Source organism: Thalassophryne amazonica, chromosome 10, assembly GCF_902500255.1.
Source record: "Thalassophryne amazonica chromosome 10, fThaAma1.1, whole genome shotgun sequence".
NCBI classification, from domain to species: domain Eukaryota; kingdom Metazoa; phylum Chordata; class Actinopteri; order Batrachoidiformes; family Batrachoididae; genus Thalassophryne; species Thalassophryne amazonica.
In genome coordinates, this window is record NC_047112.1 from 114,695,298 (window position 1) to 114,715,597 (window position 20,300).

Genomic DNA, 20,300 nt, shown 5'->3' on the forward strand with positions numbered 1-20,300 from the left:
ACTGTCACAGCACTTCAGACTGTCTTTGATCATCCTGGAGCTGATCAGTGGGTGAGCCTTTGCCATTCTGGTTATTTTTCTTTCTATTTTGATGGTTGTTTTCCATTTTCTTCCACGTGTCTGTTTTTTTTTGTTTGTTTGTTTTTTTTTCCTTTTAAAGCATTGTTAGATCACTGTAGATGAACAGCCTATAATTTTTTGCACCTGCGTATAAGTTTTCCCCTCTCCAATCAACTTTTTAATCAAACTACGCTGTTCTGCTGAACAATGTCTTGAATGTCCCATTTTCCTCAGGCTTTCAAAGAGAAAAGCATGTTCAACAGGTGCTGGCTTCATCCTTAAATAGGGGACACCTGATTCACACCTGTTGAAATTGACGAACTCACTGACTGAATACTACTATTATTGTGAACACCCCCTTATATATATATATATATATATATATATATATATATATATATATATATATATATATATATATTTTTTTTTTTTTTTTTTTACTAATAGCCCAATTTCATAGCCTTAAGAGTGTGCATATCATGAATGGTTGGTGTCGTTGGATTTGTGAGAATCTGCTGAATGTACTGGTACCGTGTTTGCCATGTGAGTGAGTGAGAGAGAGTGAGAGTGAGAAAGAGAGAGAGAAAATGTGGTTTTGTCCCTGTGAGACATCACCTGCAGGTTTTTTGAAGCCCCAATATTGGGATGAGGATGTCAGTGGAAGTTGAGACTCAGCTCCTGGACATCATCAGATATGCAAGTTTTCTGCAGATACGTAGATTTCCTCTTTTTTTTTTTTTCATTTTCAGCCCAACAATCTGATTTTTCCCTCTATCATGTGTATCCATGGATAGCTCCATGGCTCCACCAGGAATGACTGCCTTCACACACTTGGCCCACATCATTAATGCATTGTTCTGACCTCTTGAACTTGAAATTGAAAACCTCTTAGGTGGCCAAAAGCTGCATCGACACATTAACATTTAAATCAGTCTTCCACATTTTTCTATGGTGTGAACTGTGGATTAGTTGCAAAGATTTCGTAATTGTGATTTTGTGTCACTGAGTTGATTTTAAAGCTGGCAAAAAATCAAGGAGCGTTCAGATGAAATGCCACAACTATGCAGCAGATTTTTGTTTTTTCATTAGAGTAAATGCATAAAACTTTGGACCTGGTCAATAATTTAATGATGATGATTTTTTTTTTTTTTTTTTTTTTTTACTGACCAACTCTTCAGACCATTTATTTTTCTACTAACCCTAGCCCTCGACTCCCAGAAAAATCTGTAAACCAATAAATCCAAGAACTGTGGCCTACAAATTACTGACAGGCTAAGCTGACAAACTTACAGCAAACTTAACTTTATATGGCCGAAGTTTAACAAAAGTATATATTTTAAATCATGTTTTTGGGGGGAATGAGTGGTGGTTACCATAATTATTTGGGCATTTAAAAAATTAGGACCTGCTTATTTCCTAAGTAATGGAGCCTAATAGATCAAGATACTGATCGCTACTAAAAGTGCTAACAGTATTTATTTAGCACCCAAAATTAAATCGCACGCTAATATCACTCAATGCCAATGCTGCCGCACAGACATCTGAGATGATCCATTAAGACTACAAACCATATTATGTCCAATAGCAACGACACCCCACAGCAGCTCAGCTCATTGGCTGTCACTTAAAGTGACCACACCCCTAAGTGTGCTTAACTTTATGGCCTTTTTTAACCAGCCTGTAAACAAATGTGTACCCCCCCCCCCCCCCATTGTTTTTTTTTTGTTTTGTTTTGTTTTTTTTAAGGGGGTTACAGTAACTGGCCAGAATTTCAGCAGTAAAGTAAATTGTTACTGTTGGTTGTAAATGCCAGAAGTCTGAAACCCACAGATCTGAGGTGAAGCTGACCAGATGTACTGTCTTGTGACTGTACTTGTATTCCAAAGCCGGGCCAAAGACCAGGAGGAGGGTGTAGAAATGCATCCCGTCTGTCTGTGCGTCAGTCGTATCTTCTGGTGCCCACGATAGTTTGAAGAAACTTGATCGATTTTCACCAAATTCGAACCGGACATCCCTAATTCATGTGTCGATGACGAGCTTGAATTTGAGTGTGATCAGGTGTCACCAAGATCCTCTAAGGACCACCCACTTTAAGGACTAGAGGCACAGATCATTGTTCTCGAGAGTCCAAAGTGATCAAACCAACACTGGGTCAGTAGAAAGTCGTGGTTCAGACTACTGGTGGGCGGAGCTCGGCAGGCGGGTATGCGTGGTTACAGCACAAGCCATCAGACTGTCCTGTCAGTTTGGACAGCTAACTGGTCTCTGCTCCTTCAGTTAGCACTGTTTTCAGCATTCTACACATCCAGCTCAGTCATTCTACTCACCATTACTCTCGTCTGTTCTCAGTCACAAAATTAGAACAGCTGACGGAAACGGTTTTCCACAAAATGTCAGCACACGTCACAGACTGCATTTACAGCATCAGGCTGCCACAGAGCTAACTGCTGGACATGTCCTCTGGTGTTTCCACAAGAGGTGTTTTGGTGTCCAACCCACACTTGGCGTAACTGCTCACAACGAGTCCACACTTGTTTCTGTGACTGCTCTCGTACTGTTGTTGGTTTCATCGTGTTTGTCTGAAGATTTCAGAAGTGTTGATGTGTTTGTGTTTGTCTTTCAGGAAAAATGCCAAGCAGCATCAAGACGAACATAAAGTCTGCCTCAGCCTCCATGCATCCCTACACCCGGTGACCTCACCCGAGCCCCCTCCAAACTCCTCCAACCCCTCACCTATCCAGCGTGGATATTTCTCCTTTGTGTTATTTGTCAATAGTTGTTGTTCTTCACCTCTCTGTGATGTTATTTTACTTCTTTTCAAAATGAAACTAACTAATGAAACTGAGACAATGATTTCATCCTGATTGCATCCTTCAAGTGCACTATTTCAGCCAGTAGATGGCAGTAGAGTTATGTTTGTGTCCTGGTCATGAAGGACTGCATGTTTTCCATTTGTCCTGCTCCACCTGATGAGCTGTGCCACTGAGTTTGGACAGTCACAAACGGACGGGAAACAAATCTGGATCAGCTAAGTGCATACTGCAGGGGGCACCAGGACCCCAACCCCTTATTGACCAGGTCCTCTGCCAGTATTTCAAAATAAAAGCTTCTTAAAACTATTATGTTTGAGGTAATGACCTTTGTCAGGGCCCATCATCATCATCATCATCTTCAACTGCTTATCCGGGACCAAGTCATGGGGCAATAGCTCCAGCAAGGGACAACAGACTTCTCTTTGCCGGGCCACATTAACCACCTCTGACTGTGTGCGTAACTGAGGCATTCCCAGGCCAGTGTGGAGATATAATCTATACACCTAGTCCTGGGTCTTCCCCAGGGTCTCGTCCCAGCTGGATGTGCCTGCAAAACCTTCCTAGGGAGGCAGCGAGGGGGCAACCTTACTAGATGCCCGAACCACCTCAGCTGGCTCCTTTCAATACAAAGGAGCAGCAGCTCTACTCTGAGTTCCTCACACATGGCAGAGCTTCTCACTGTAACTCTAAGGGAGACACCAGCCACCCTCCTAAGGAAGCCCATTTTGGCGAGCTTGTACCTGTGATCTAGTTCTTTCAGTCATGATCCAACCCTCTTGACCATAGGTGAGAGTAGGAATGAAGATTGACCAGTAGATTGAGAGCTTTACCTTTTGGATCAGCTCCCTTTTCATCACAACAGTACAATAAAGTGAATGCAATACCGTCTTTACTGTGCTGATTCTCCGGCCAATCTCACGCTCCATTCTTCCCTTGCTCGTAAACAAGACCTCAAGGTCCTTGAACTCCTTCACTTGGAGCAAGACCTCGTTCCCTACCCTTATTAGGTAATCCATTGGCTTCCTGCTGAGAATCATGGGTTCAGATTTAGAGGTGCTGATCCTCATCCCAGTCGCTTCACACTCGGCTGTGAACTGATCCAGTGAGTGCTGGAGGTCACCGGCTGATGAAGCCAACAGGACCACATCATCTGCAAAAAGCAGTGATGAGACCCTGAGCCCACCAAACTGGAAACCCGACTACGCCTAGATATCCTGACCATGAATATCACAAACAGGATTGGTAACAATACAAGGTGCAGCCCTGGCGAAGGCCAACCTCTGGAAACAAGTCCGACTTACTGCCAAGAACTCGAGCACAGTTCTCGCTTTGTGAGTCCAAAGATTGGATGGCCCTGAGATTGGAACCCCTCATGCCATACTCCCGCAGCACCTCCCACAGTATCTCTTCTTCAAGTACACAAAACACATGTAGACTGGATGGGCATACTCCCAGGCACCCTCCAGGATCCTTGTGAGAGTGAAGAGCTGGTTGGTTGTTCCACGGCCAGGACGGAACTTGCATTGGTCCTCTTCAATCTGGTAACACGCCACCTCCTGCACAAGCTCTGGCTCCTTCCCCCACAGGGAGGTGATGTTTCACACCCCCAGAGCTAGCCTCTGCCACCCAGGTTTTGTCCATCGAGGCCCTCGACTTTCACTGTCACCCATGGGACAGCACACCAGACTCCAGCGGTTACTCCTGTGGGTAGTGAGCCCACAGGGTGGAACTGGAAAGTCCACGTTGTCTTTTTGGGTTGTGCCCAACCAGTCTCTGTGGCAAGCTTGGCTCCTAGGCACTCGCTGATGGGCCCTCTGTCCAGGCCTAGTGCCAGACGGGAGCCCCGGGCTTCCTCCATGCCGGGTCACGTTTCCTCTTCCTTGTTTATTCATGGGGCCATTGCAAACCATTCTTAGTCTGGCCCCTCCCTTGAGACCAAGGCGTTTGCCATGGGAGGCCCTACCAGGAGCATGAAGGCTCCAGACAGGTTCATAGGGACACACAAACCTCTCCACCATGATAAGTTGATGGTCAAGGTCCAGCAGTGTCATTTTTTATTTTTATTTTTTATGTGAAGTGAAGTCAGAGCCTGAATCCAGTGCTGCCTCAACAACTGTTGATCTGTAGGCCTGCCATCCACAGATGTAACTGAGTTGTGTGACCGCGTGCTGACAAACAGCTAAGGGGGCGTTCTGATGCTCCAAATGGGACCCACGTGAAGAAGCAGGGGAACCGTTCAGCGCGGCTGAGGGTCTGGGACCCGAGGTAGTGTCTGTTGTTATAATCAGCATTTGAAAGCATTGTGATCCCAGCGGTCCAGGCAGCGTGCTGCTGTTTGTGTTCCGCTGAGCGTGATGTGGCCTGATAATGTCAGAGTGCTTAAAAACAGAGAAGAGTTAGTATCCGTGCTGACGTGTGAGGGGGACCTGGCTCTGTGCGGACGCGTTGCTGTCACAGAATGGCTGACCTATATGTGCCCCTTTGTCCCCAGCCGGACACACATCTTGCCATGTCAGCTGCCACGTGCACATGCGCTGTGGAGACAGCTCAAAGCTGCACAAGGTCACGTTAGCATCCGCAGACCAGGTCGACATTCTGAAGAAAGCCCACGGGCAAGAACATATGGAAAGCTTCCAAAAAACAGGCCGTGGTGAACTGTGTGTGTTTCACATTAGTGGGACAGTTGTTAGGCTGAAGATGACTAAATCTTGCCTCTACTGGTGGTTGGCTCTCACTGCGGTATTGTATCACTTCCTGTTCCGGAGCACAGCGGTGTTTTTCTGTATCTGTTAGCTGTTTAATCTGCGCAGTTAGATTGATCTAGTTATCTAGATTACGATTTGTTTCCCAGTGTAATCTTTACGTGCCTTAACTAAAGCACTCATTCTGCTGAATCACCTCTAAATTATTTACACATTATTCACTTTGCGTGTTTTTAGGAATCCGCTAGCTTAGCGTAGCTACTAGCTCTTAGCCGATTTAGCATGGCGGCTTCTCCTGTCTCTCCCGCACTTTTCTGCTCTGGGTGTGAAATGTTTAGTTATTCCTCGGCCTCCTTTAGCAGTAATGGTACTTGTAATAAGTGTAGCTTATTCGTAGCTTTGGAGGCCAGGCTGGGCGAATTGGAGACTCGGCTCCGCACCGTGGAAAATTCTACAGCTAGCCAGGCCCCTGTAGTCGGTGCGGACCAAGGTAGCTTAGCTGCCGTTAGTTCCCCCCTGGCAGATCCCGAGCAGCCGGGAAAGCAGGCTGACTGGGTGACTGTGAGGAGGAAGCGTAGCCCTAAACAGAAGCCCCGTGTACACCGCCAACCCGTTCACATTTCTAACCGTTTTTCCCCACTCGACGACACACCCGCCGAGGATCAAACTCTGGTTATTGGCGACTCTGTTTTGAGAAATGTGAAGTTAGCGACACCAGCAACCATAGTCAATTGTCTTCCGGGGGCCAGAGCAGGCGACATTGAAGGAAATTTGAAACTGCTGGTTAAGGCTAAGCGTAAATTTGGTAAGATTGTAATTCACGTCGGCAGTAATGACACCCGGTTACGCCAATCGGAGGTCACTAAAATTAACATTAAATCGGTGTGTAACTTTGCAAAAACAATGTCGGACTCTGTAGTTTTCTCTGGGCCCCTCCCCAATCAGACCGGGAGTGACATGTTTAGCCGCATGTTCTCCTTGAATTGCTGGCTGTCTGAGTGGTGTCCAAAAAATGAGGTGGGCTTCATAGATAATTGGCAAAGCTTCTGGGGAAAACCTGGTCTTGTTAGGAGAGACGGCATCCATCCCACTTTGGATGGAGCAGCTCTCATTTCTAGAAATCTGGCTAATTTTCTTAAATCCTCCAAACCGTGACTATCCAGGGTTGGGACCAGGAAGCAGAGTTGTAGTCTTATACACCTCTCTGCAGCTTCTCTCCCCCCTGCCATCCCCTCATTACCCCATCCCCGTAGAGACGGTGCCTGCTCCCAGACTACCAATAACCAGCAAAAATCTATTTAAGCATAAAAATTCAAAAGAAAAAATAATATAGCACCTTCTACTGCACCACAGACTAAAACAGTTAAATGTGGTCTATTAAACATTAGGTCTCTCTCTTCTAAGTCCCTGTTGGTAAATGATATAATAATTGATCAACATATTGATTTATTCTGCCTAACAGAAACCTGGTTACAGCAGGATGAATATGTTAGTTTAAATGAGTCACACCCCCGAGTCACACTAACTGTCAGAATGCTCGTAGCACGGGCCGGGGCGGTGGATTAGCAGCAATCTTCCATTCCAGCTTATTAATTAATCAAAAACCAGACAGAGCTTTAATTCATTTGAAAGCTTGTCTCTTAGTCTTGTCCATCCAAATTGGAAGTCCCAAAAACCAGTTTTATTTGTTATTATCTATCGTCCACCTGGTCGTTACTGTGAGTTTCTCTGTGAATTTTCAGACCTTTTGTCTGACTTAGTGCTTAGCTCAGATAAGATAATTATAGTGGGCGATTTTAACATCCACACAGATGCTGAGAATGACAGCCTCAACACTGCATTTAATCTATTATTAGACTCTATTGGCTTTGCTCAAAAAGTAAATGAGTCCACCCACCACTTTAATCATATCTTAGATCTTGTTCTGACTTATGGTATGGAAATAGAAGACTTAACAGTATTCCCTGAAAACTCCCTTCTGTCTGATCATTTTTTAATAACATTTACATTTACTCTGATGGACTACCCAGCAGTAGGGAATAAGTTTCATTACACTAGAAGTCTTTCAGAAAGCGCTGTAACTAGGTTTAAGGATATGATTCCTTCTTTATGTTCTCTAATGCCATATAACAACACAGTGCAGAGTAGCTACCTAAACTCTGTAAGGGAGATAGAGTATCTCGTCAATAGTTTTACATCCTCATTGAAGACAACTTTGGATGCTGTAGCTCCTCTGAAAAAGAGAGCTTTAAATCAGAAGTGTCTGACTCCATGGTATAACTCTCAAACTCGTAGCTTAAAGCAGATAACCCGTAAGTTGGAGAGGAAATGGCGTCTCACTAATTTAGAAGATCTTCACTTAGCCTGGAAAAAGAGTCTGTTGCTCTATAAAAAAGCCCTCCGTAAAGCTAGGACATCTTTCTACTCATCACTAATTGAAGAAAATAAGAACAACCCCAGGTTTCTTTCAGCACTGTAGCCAGGCTGACAAAGAGTCAGAGCTCTATTGAGCTGAGTATTCCATTATCTTTAACTAGTAATGAGTTCATGACTTTCTTTGCTAACAAAATTTAACTATTAGAGAAAAAATTACTCATAACCATCCCAAAGACGTATCGTTATCTTTGGCTGCTTTCAGTGATGCCGGTATTTGGTTAGACTCTTTCTCTCCGATTGTTCTGTCTGAGTTATTTTCATTAGTTACTTCATCCAAACCATCAACATGTTTATTAGACCCCATTCCTACCAGGCTGCTCAAGGAAGCCCTACCATTATTTAATGCTTCGATCTTAAATATGATCAATCTATCTTTGTTAGTTGGCTATGTACCACAGGCTTTTAAGGTGGCAGTAATTAAACCATTACTTAAAAAGCCATCACTTGACCCAGCTATCTTAGCTAATTATAGGCCAATCTCCAACCTTCCTTTTCTCTCAAAAATTCTTGAAAGGGTAGTTGTAAAACAGCTAACTGATCATCTGCAGAGGAATGGTCTATTTGAAGAGTTTCAGTCAGGTTTTAGAATTCATCATAGTACAGAAACAGCATTAGTGAAGGTTACAAATGATCTTCTTATGGCCTCGGACAGTGGACTCATCTCTGTGCTTGTTCTGTTAGACCTCAGTGCTGCTTTTGATACTGTTGACCATAAAATTTTATTACAGAGATTAGAGCATGCCATAGGTATTAAAGGCACTGCGCTGCGGTGGTTTGAATCATATTTGTCTAATAGATTACAATTTGTTCATGTAAATGGGGAATCTTCTTCACAGACTAAAGTTAATTATGGAGTTCCACAAGGTTCTGTGCTAGGACCAATTTTATTCACTTTATATATGCTTCCCTTAGGCACTATTATTAGACGGTATTGCTTAAATTTTCATTGTTACGCAGATGATACCCAGCTTTATCTATCCATGAAGCCAGAGGACACACACCAATTAGCTAAACTGCAGGATTGTCTTACAGACATAAAGACATGGATGACCTCTAATTTCCTGCTTTTAAACTCAGATAAAACTGAAGTTATTGTTCTTGGCCCCACAAATCTTAGAAACATGGTGTCTAACCAGATCCTTACTCTGGATGGCATTACCCTGACCTCTAGTAATACTGTGAGAAATCTTGGAGTCATTTTTGATCAGGATATGTCATTCAAAGCGCATATTAAACAACTATGTAGGACTGCTTTTTTGCATTTACGCAATATCTCTAAAATCAGAAAGGTCTTGTCTCAGAGTGATGCTGAAAAACTAATTCATGCATTTATTTCCTCTAGGCTGGACTATTGTAATTCATTATTATCAGGTTGTCCTAAAAGTTCCCTAAAAAGCCTTCAGTTAATTCAAAATGCTGCAGCTAGAGTGCTGACGGGGACTAGAAGGAGAGAGCATATCTCACCCATATTGGCCTCTCTTCATTGGCTTCCTGTTAATTCTAGAATAGAATTTAAAATTCTTCTTCTTACTTATAAGGTTTTGAATAATCAGGTCCCATCTTATCTTAGGGACCTCGTAGTACCATATCACCCCAATAGAGCGCTTCGCTCTCAGACTGCAGGCTTACTTGTAGTTCCTAGGGTTTGTAAGAGTAGAATGGGAGGCAGAGCCTTCAGCTTTCAAGCTCCTCTCCTGTGGAACCAGCTCCCAATTCAGATCAGGGAGACAGACACCCTCTCTACTTTTAAGATTAGGCTTAAAACTTTCCTTTTTGCTAAAGCTTATAGTTAGGGCTGGATCAGGTGACCCTGAACCATCCCTTAGTTATGCTGCTATAGACGTAGACTGCTGGGGGGTTCCCATGATGCACTGTTTCTTTCTCTTTTTGCTCTGTATGCACCACTCTGCATTTAATCATTAGTGATCGATCTCTGCTCCCCTCCACAGCATGTCTTTTTCCTGGTTCTCTCCCTCAGCCCCAACCAGTCCCAGCAGAAGACTGCCCCTCCCTGAGCCTGGTTCTGCTGGAGGTTTCTTCCTGTTAAAAGGGAGTTTTTCCTTCCCACTGTAGCCAAGTGCTTGCTCACAGGGGGTCGTTTTGACCGTTGGGGTTTTACATCATTATTGTATGGCCTTGCCTTACAATATAAAGCGCCTTGGGGCAACTGTTTGTTGTGATTTGGCGCTATATAAAAAAAAAATTGATTGATTGATTGATCTTTCATATGGCAACATTTCCCTGAGTATGTGCACATCACACACACTGAGCAGTGCACAGGTAAATTCTGTCACACTGCTGTTAGCCTGAATTTGCTGAGATTTGCAGTCATTTTTCTAAAAGCACAGACAAAGTTTAAAAATACATGAAGTAAGTGTCACCCAGACTGGACAAACTGTAACAAATAGCTTCAAACACAACCACAACCCACTGATTTTACCTGAAGCGGTCCACAGCAGCCATGGCGGACATTGTCCTGCTGTCCAATGAGTGCTTTGGGAACTTCAGTAGTTCCAGGTTCCACATGATGGTCATTAAACCCATCAGTGCATCATGGGGGTTCCCATGATGCACTGAGTGTTTCTTTCTCTTTTTGCTCTGTTTGCACCACTCTGCATTTAATCATTAGTGATTGATCTCTGCTGTTTTCCACAGCATGTCTTTTTCCTGGTTCTCTCCCTCAGCCCCAACCAGTCCCAGCAGAAGACTGCCCCTCCCTGAGCCTGGTTCTGCTGAAGGTTTCTTCCTGTTAAGAGGGAGTTTTCCTTCCCACTGTCGCCAAGTGCTTGCTCAAAGGGGGTCGTTTTCACCGTTGGGGTTTTTCTGTAATTATTGTTTGGCTTTTGCCTTACAATATAAAGTGCCTTGGGGCGACTGTTGTGATTTGGCGCTATATAAATAAAATTGATTTGATTAAACATCTGCTTGATGTGTTTGACAACAGTCAGTAAACTGGTTAACGCTGAAGTAGTCACTTCTAGTGACTTCTGATCCCCATGTCCACGCTGCAACTGTCCTGTCACTTCCTCTTGAAGCTTTCATGGTCACACTCTTGCAAAATTGGATAAACTTGCACAGCTTTCCCATAGACACGTAACAAAACGTAGGTCATGCACTCAAGAATGCGACGGGAAAATCAGCTAACGGGAAGAAACACGCTGGCGGTTTACAAAGCAATGCATTCTGGGTCAATCTTTGCCTATATGCAATATGAAGAATTTCCACTGTAGAACATATTTGGGTTCTAACCACACAGTGGAGCTCAAATGAAACCATGAAGCTGTGCTTATAGTGACGACTGTTTATTGTATTTTCCCAGACTAATTATAGGCTGTTCATCTACAATGATCTCCAATGCTTTAAAATGGACAAAAAAAAAAAAAAAAAGACGCGTGGAAGAAAACAGAAAACAACCATCAAAATGGATAGAAGAATAACCAGAATGGCAAAGGCTCACCCATTGATCAGCTCCAGGATGATCAAAGACAGTCTGGAGTTACCTGTAAGTGCTGTGACAGTTAGAAGACGCCTGTGTGAAGCTAATTTATTTGCAAGAATCCCCCGCAAAGTCCCTCTGTTAAATAAAAGACGTGCAGAAGAGGTTACAATTTGCCAAAGAACACATCAACTGGCCTAAAGAGAAATGGAGGAATATTTTGTGGACTGATGAGAGTAAAATTGTTCTTTTTGGGTCCAAGGGCCGCAGACAGTTTGTGAGATGATCCCCAAACTCTGAATTCACGCCACAGTTCACAGTGAAGACAGTGAAGCATGGTGGTGCAAGTATCATGATATGGGCATGTTTCTCCTACTATGGTGTTGGGCCTATATATCACATACCAGGTATCATGGATCAGTTTGGTTATGTCAAAATACTTGAAGAGGTCATGTTGCCTTATGCTGAAGAGGACATGCCCTTGAAATGGGTGTTTCAACAAGACAATGACCCCAAGCACACTAGTAAACGAACAAAATCTTGGTTCCAAACCAATGCCTCACAGATGTGAAGAAATGAAAAACTGTGGTTATACAACTAAATACTAGTTTAGTGATTCACAGGATTGCTAAAAAAGCAGTTTGAACATAATAGTTTTGAGTTTGTAGCGTCAACAGCAGATGCTACTATTATTGTGAACACCCCCTTTTCTACTTTTTTTTATTAATAGCCCAATTTCATAGCCTTAAGAGTGTGCATATCATGAACGCTTGGTCTTGTTGGATTTGTGAGAATCTACTGAATCTACTGGTACCTTGTTTCCCAGGTAACAATAAGAAATATACTCAAAACCTGGATTAATGTTTTTAGTCACATAGCACTACTATTATTCTGGACACTACAGTACATAGGGCTTGCTTCTTCCTGTCCAGGAGCTGAGGCCTGTTGGGTTGGTGTTTGGTTCCAGAATGTAGTGCATGCAGCTGAGAGACTGACTCAACCTGGACAGAACACCAGTCCATCACAGGTTACTTCCCCAGATTAAACCAGTATGCTGTATAGTTGGGTGCACTAGGAGAGGCTTTGTTAAAGGACACCGATGTAAAGCATAAACTTAAAAAGAACCTTGGTCTAGAGGTTGGTAGACCAAATCATAGGGAACAGTGTTAGCAGGTGTATTACTAACAGCAGCGGGACAACAGTTAGCAACATAGAAAGGTAGATGAGACGAAATATTTCTTCAGCCTTTCTGGCATATTTATTTAGGCAAAACAATACCTCACTGCTCTTCATGAGCCATCATGTTGAGAGAGAACCGAGAGAGAGCTCAAAAAGCCTAACACTCATTTTTATATGAGGTGTGACGTCACCAGTAACTTTTACCTTATAAAGAAAACAATAGCACCCTCTTGTGGAGAGGAACAGGAATACCGTGTACAGAATACATTGTCAGTCATACATACATATGTCAACACTCCCACTTATGAATGACTTGTATACTGTACAGTTTTTAACAATCAAAATGACTCAAAAAAATAAATGACAGATGTCAAAACATTTATAGTACATACCTATGTACTTAACATACACTACATCAGAAACTTACACCAAACATGACTCCCGGAAATCTCATCAATTTAACCTTTGAGACAGGCTTGGTCATAGCATCTGCAATCATCTCATCTGTTGGACAGTAAACAAGTGTTATCTTCCCTTCTTTAATGGTTGACCTAATGAAATGATACTTGATGTCAACGTGTTTGCACCTTTGCACACAGGATTCCTAACAAGTGCAATAGTGCCCTGGTTATCCTCATGAACAACTGTTTTCACATATTCAGGGATGAGGTTGGCAAATTAGATTTTCAGAGGAAAATAAGCCAGGGTCCAGGGGCCGCGGGTCCAGGGCGGAGCCAAAGCATTTTTGCTGTTTTAAAACATGTAAATTGCACTAAAATGATATTAAAAACGACTATAAATCAAATCAATTTTATTTATATAGCGCCAAATCACAACAACAGTTGCCCCAAGGCGCTTTATATTGTAAGGCAAAAGCCATACAATAATTACAGAAAAACCCCAACGGTCAAAACGACCCCCTATGAGCAAGCACTTGCGACAGTGGGAAGGAAAAACTCCCTTTTAACAGGAAGAAACCTCCAGCAGAACCAGGCTCAGTGAGGGGCAGTCTTCTGCTGGGACTGGTTGGGGCTGAGGGAGAGAACCAGGAAAAAGACATGCTGTGGAGGGGAGCAGAGATCAATCACTAATGATTAAATGCAGAGTGGTGCATACAGAGCAAAAAGAGAAAGAAACACTCAGTGCATCATGGGAACCCCCCAGCAGTCTACGTCTATAGCAGCATAACTAAGGGATGGTTCAGGGTCACCTGATCCAGCCCTAACTATAAGCTTTAGCAAAAAGGAAAGTTTTAAGCCTAATCTTAAAAGTAGAGAGGGTGTCTGTCTCCCTGATCCGAATTGGGAGCTGGTTCCACAGGAGAGGAGCCTGAAAGCTGAAGGCTCTGCCTCCCATTCTACTCTTACAAACCCTAGGAACTACAAGTAAGCCTGCAGTCTGAGAGCAATAACTTCAGTTTTATCTGAATTTAAAAGCAGGAAATTAGAGGTCATCCATGTCTTTATGTCTGTAAGACATTCCTGCAGTTTAACTAATTGGTGTGTGTCCTCTGGCTTCATGGATAGATAAAGCTGGGCATCATCTGCGTAACAATGAAAATTTAAGCAATGCTTTCTATTAATACTGTCTAAGGGAAGCATGTATAAAGTGAATAAAATTGGTCCTAGCACAGAACCTTGTGGAACTCCATAATTAACCTTAGTCTGTGAAGAAGATTCCCCATTTACATGAACAAATTGTAATCTATTAGATAAATATGATTCAAACCACCGCAGCGCAGTACCTTTAATACCTATGGCATGCTCAGTCTCTGTAATAAAATTTTATGGTCAATAGTATCAAAAGCAGCACTGAGGTCTAACAGGACAAGCACAGAGATGAGTCCACTGTCTGAGGCCATAAAAAGATAATTTGTAACCTTCACTAATGCTGTTTCTGTACTATGATGAATTCTAAAACCTGACTGAAACTCTTCAAATAGACCATTCCTCTGCAGATGATCAGTTAGCTGTTTTACAACTACCCTTTCAAGAATTTTTGAGAGAAAAGGAAGGTTGGAGATTGGCCTATAATTAGCTAAGATAGTTGGGTCAAGTGATGGCTTTTTAAGTAATGGTTTAATTACTGCCACCTTAAAAGGCTGTGGTACATAGCCAACTAACAAAGATAGATTGATCATATTTAAGATCGAAGCATTAATTAATGGTAGGGCTTCCTTGAGCAGCCTGGTACGAATGGGGTCTAATAAACATGTTGATGGTTTGGAGGAAGTGACTAATGAAAATAACTCAGACAGAACAATTGGAGAGAAAGAGTCAAACCAAATACCAGCATTACTGAAAACAGCCAAAGATAACGATATGTCTTTGGGATGGTTATGAGTAATTTTTTCTCTAATAATTAAAATTTTATTAGCAAAGAAAGTCATGAAGTCATTACTAGTTAAAGGAATACTCGGCTCAATAGAGCTCTGACTCTTTGTCAGCCTGGCTACAGTGCTGAAAAGAAACCTGGGGTTGTTCTTATTTTCTTCAATTAGTGATGAGTAGTAAGATGTCCTAGCTTTACGGAGGGCTTTTTTATAGAGCAACAGACTCTTTTTCCAGGCTAAGTGAAGATCTTCTAAATTAGTGAGACGCCATTTCCTCTCCAACGTATGGGTTATCTGCTTTAAGCTGCGAGTTTGTGAGTTATACCACTGAGTCAGGCACTTCTGATTTAAGGCTCTCTTTTTCAGAGGAGCTACAGAATCCAAAGTTGTGCTCAGTGAGGATGTAAAACTACTGACTAGATAATCTATCTCACTCACAAAGTTTAGGTAGCTACTCTGCACTGTGTTGGTATATGGCATTGGAGAACATAACAAAGAAGGAATCATATCCTTAAACCTAATTACAGCGCTTTCAGAAAGACTTCTACTGTAATGAAACTTATTCCCCACTGCTGGGTAGTCCATTAAAGTAAATGTAAATGTTATTAAGAAATGATCAGACAGAAGGGGGTTTTCAGGGAATACTGTTAAGTCTTCAATTTCCATACCATAAGTCAAAACAAGATCTAAAGTATGATTAAAGTGGTGGGTGGACTCATTTACATTTTGAGCAAAGCCAATTGAGTCTAATAATAGATTAAATGCAGTGTTGAGGCTGTCATTCTCAGCATCTATGTGGATGTTAAAATCGCCCACTATAATTATCTGAGCTAAGCACTAAGTCAGACAAAAGGTCTGAAAATTCACAGAGAAACTCACAGTAACGACCAGGTGGACGATAGATAACAACAAATAAAACTGTTTTTTGGGCTTCCAATTTGGATGGACAAGACTAAGAGTCAAGCTTTCAAATGAATTAAAGCTCTGTCTGGGTTTTTGATTAATTAATAAGCTGGAATGGAAGATTGCTGCTAATCCTCCCCCCCGGCCCGTGCTACGAGCATTCTGACAGTTAGTGTGACTCGGGGGTGTTGACTCATTTAAACTAACATATTTATCCTGCTGTAACCAGGTTTCTGTAAGGCAGAATAAATCAATATGTTGATCAATTATTATATCATTTACCAACAGGGACTTAGAAGAGAGAGACCTAATGTTTAATAGACCACATTTAACTCTTTTAGTCTGTGGTGCAGTTGAAGGTGCTATATTATTTTTTCTTTTTGAATTTTTATGCTTCAATAGATTTTTACTTTGTTGGTGGTCTGGGAGCAGGCACCGTCTCTACGGGGATGGGGTAATGGGGGGGGATGGCAGGGGGAGAGAAGCTGCAGAGAGGTGTGTAAGACTGCAACTCTGCTTCCTGGTCCCAACCCTGGATAGTCACAATTTGGAGGGTTTAATAAAATTTCTAGAAATGAGAGCTGCTCCATCCAAAGTGGGATGGATGCCGTCTCTCCTAACAAGACCAGGTTTTCCCCAGAAGCTTCAGCATCAATCACTAATGATTAAATGCAGAGTGGTGCATACAGAGCAAAAAGAGAAAGTCATCAGTGCATCATGGGAACCCCCCAGCAGTCTAAGTCTATAGCAGCATAACTAAGGGATGGTTCAGGGTCACCTGATCCGGCCCTAACTATAAGCTTTAGCAAAAAGGAAAGTTCTAAGCCTAATCTTAAAAGTAGAGAGGGTGTCTGTCTCCCTAATCCGAATTGGGAGCTGGTTCGACAGGAGAGGAGCCTGAAAGCTGAAGGCTCTGCCTCCCTTTCTACTCTTACAAACCCTAGGAACTACAAGTAAGCCTGCAGTCTGAGAGCGAAGCGCTCATTGGGGTGATATGGTACTACGAGGTCCCTAAGATAAGATGGGACCTGATTATTCAAAACCTTATAAGTAAGAAGAAGAATTTTAAATTCTATTCTAGAATTAACAGGAAGCCAATGAAGAGAGGCCAATATGGGTGAGATATGCTCTCTCCTTCTAGTCCCCGTCAGTACTCTAGCTGCAGCATTTTGAATTAACTGAAGGCTTTTCAGGGAACTTTTAGGACAACCTGATAATAATGAATTACAATAGTCCAGCCTAGAGGAACTAAATGCATGAATTAGTTTTTCAGCATCACTCTGAGACAAGACCTTTCTGATTTCAGAGATATTGCGTAAATGCAAAAAAGCAGTCCTACATATTTGCTTAATATGTGCATTGAAGGACATATCCTGATCAAAAATGACTCCAAGATTTCTCACAGTATTACTAGAGGTCAGGGTAATGCCATCCACAGTAAGGATCTGGTTAGACACCATGTTTCTAAGATTTGTGAGGCCAAGTACAATAACTTCAGTTTTATCTGAGTTTAAAAGCAGGAAATTAGAGCTCCTCTATCAGACTCCATAAAATAAAATAAACCCTCTCTCTCTCTCTCTCTCTGTGTCTCTCTTTCTGTGTGTCTAATCAGAGCTGCAACTCTTTATAATAAACGTGCACTCGCTGCATGTCGGTGCGCTCATCAAACGCCCTGATCGATCAGTCTGATCAGAGCTGAAAAGAGCTGTGACTCTAAAATAAACGTGCACTCGCTGCATAAAAAATAAATAATAATACACTTTAACGAACACTGTTAAAGGCTGAGTACGTGCGTATTTCGGCTGTATTTAAATGAAACACAACGCTGCAATGAGCAGCTCTATGAATACGCCACTGTGAAAGCCCCTAAAGGTACTCCTGGCATAAATTTTTTTTTTTTTTTTTTTTGCATTCTTCCCCCCCCCTAAAATTTTCTCAACGGATTTGGATGTTTCACAAAATCGACCCCCAGGACTGTCAAATCTGCGGAAATCCGCGGATCCGCAGAAAAATCTCATCCCTGCATATTCATAGGAATTGATACCCTTCAGTAATTGCTCCAAATAGATACACTCCTGTATTGTCAGAGCTAAAGCCATGTATTCGGCTTCACATGTGGATAACGCTACTGTGGGTTGCTTTTTACTTCTCCGGGATACCAGTGCGCTGTCTTCGCTCATGCTCACACAGTAACCAGACGTGCTCCGTCTGTCGCTGGTGTCTGCCCCCCAATCTGCGTCACTATATGCCCAGAGGCCTAAACCATCGCTGCTCTTCCTAAAAGTCAGCTGCTTGTCTGTGGTACCTCTTAGATAACGCAGTACATGTTTCAATGTAATTCAGTTTTCATCTGTGGGGTTTGCAAAATGTTGTGATAGCTTGCCTACCACAAAACATAGGTCAGGTCTCGTACAAGTAGCTAAGTAGATGAGACTACCTACAGCTTCCCTGTATTTCGGAACATCAGTCATCTTAGGTGCATCATCAGAGTAGCCAATCTTTTGTTCACACGATGTCTCACGTGTTCTGCACTCCTGCATATCAAAACGGTTGAGAATCTTTCCAACATATCTCTGTAGTGACATTGTTACACAATCATCAGATTGACTGAAGTCTATGCCTAGAAAATACTTCAACCTGCCTAGGTCCTTCATCATAAACCTGGTGGAAAGCATTGCCTTTACTTGCTCTAGACTTCTCATGTTGTTCGCCGCGATAAGATCATCCACCCAAATGCCTATTATCACCTTCTCTGCCTGCTTAGACTCCTTTGTGTAGACACAATGGTCCGCTGGGTTCTGTATGAAGTTGTCATTTATCAAACATTTGTGTAGCATCTCATTCCAATTTCGACCTGACTGCTTCAGACCATAAATAGACTTCTCTAGTTTACACACTAGGTTTTCTCCCACTTTTTCATAACCCTCAGGTTTATCCATGTAAATGTCTCGGTCTATGGGCGCATGCAGATACGCCGCCTTTATGTCCATTTGGTGTAGCACCAAGTTCTCTTGGGCTGCCTTCTGCATGACTACACGTACACTAGTCAGATTGGCCGTGGGGGAGAATTTCTCACCATAATCTATCCCCGCTCTCTGGCTATATCCCTTCGCCACAAATCTGGCCTTGTACTGTTCACGTCCATCACTACCCTCCTTAATAGAGTATTTTACCCCGCCTACCTCCCACTGTCTTTCTGCCCTCTGGCAATTTGGTCAGGGTAAAGGTCTGGTTTTCCTCTAGTGACTGCATCTCCTCGTCCATTGCCCTCTTCCGTTTACCTGACTGTGGTGACGCCATAGCCTGCTTAAAGGTCAGTGGCACACCACACACTGCTCGGTAGCAATAGTCTACACTAGTAAGCGTACTGTCATCATCACCACTATCTTCCTAAGTATAATCACTAAGATAACTCGGGGGCTTACGCTCTCTAGTGGGGTATCTCCCACTGCTTGGGGCCTGTGGCGTCACCCTGTGGTGCTCCTTGCCGTCATCTCCTGGGGATTGTGGACTGTCAGTCTGTATGTCTGAGCTAGTAGCACTGAGCTGTGGTGTGTCTGTTTTCTCACTATTTACAATGGGGTCAAATCCTAGCTCCTGAGTCTGAGTCTCGCTCTCGCATGTGGTCTTTGTGATAAACTTAACCAATCTGTGCTTCTGCACTTTTCCCTTGCTGGGGTAGTAAATGGTAAATAAATGTACCATTCTAGTAGTAAACTAGAAAGGCGGGACTGCCCTTGTTGTGCCCTACGAAGAGTCCCTTCTCACACCTGGGATCTAGTTTACCTTTGTCTTGTTGGTACGCGTAACACTCTGACCCGAATTTGTGCATCTTGGCTAGATCACACTTCTTCCCTGTCAGTGCTGTGTACGGAGTTGTGCCAATGTGCTTGTTAAAGCATCGGTTCCTGGTGTAGGCTGCTTCCTGAATGGCATAATGCCATAGGCTTTTAGGTAAGTTTCTGCCAATAAGCTTACACCTAGCCATCTCAAAGAGAGTGTGTCCTTCCCTCTCAGCTATCCCGTTCTGGTGCGGCGAGTAAGGGCAGAACGTCGCATGTCTGATTTTGTTCTTTCTCAGTAATGTCTGAAACTCTCTGTTAGTAAACTCGGTCCCGTTGTCTAACCGGATGCACTTTACAGTGCCATAAGGTGCTACATCAGCCAGAAACTTTTCAGTAGCCTGTACGGCATCACTCTTTGCTTTAAGAAAGTAAGTGAAAACTGCTCCTGTGCACACATCTGTAAAAGATTGCATATACCTGTAACCATCAATTGACTCATTGGTCACTGGACCGGCTAGATCAGTATTCACTAGCTCTAGTGGTGTCTTCACCTTGTCAGTTGCATTTCTGTTTGTCGTCTGAGTAAACTTCCCCTCTATGCACACATCACATTCTTTGTCAGGTTTACACTTTGCACCTTTAATGTGCACGCCT

General features: G+C 42.8%; 1 protein-coding gene across 2 annotated transcripts in view; it reads left to right on the forward strand.

Moving 5' to 3' along the window:
• The window catches only part of med8 (mediator complex subunit 8), a 49,519-nt gene extending 46,713 nt beyond the window's left edge, over positions 1 to 2,806 (forward strand). For both annotated transcript variants that reach the window (XM_034180732.1, XM_034180733.1), the window contains one exon: positions 2,684 to 2,806. In XM_034180732.1, the coding sequence (XP_034036623.1) occupies positions 2,684 to 2,754 (71 nt within the window). In that variant the 3' untranslated portion in view covers positions 2,755 to 2,806. The remainder of the gene's footprint in view (positions 1 to 2,683) is intronic.
• The last annotated feature ends 17,494 nt before the right edge of the window (positions 2,807 to 20,300 follow it).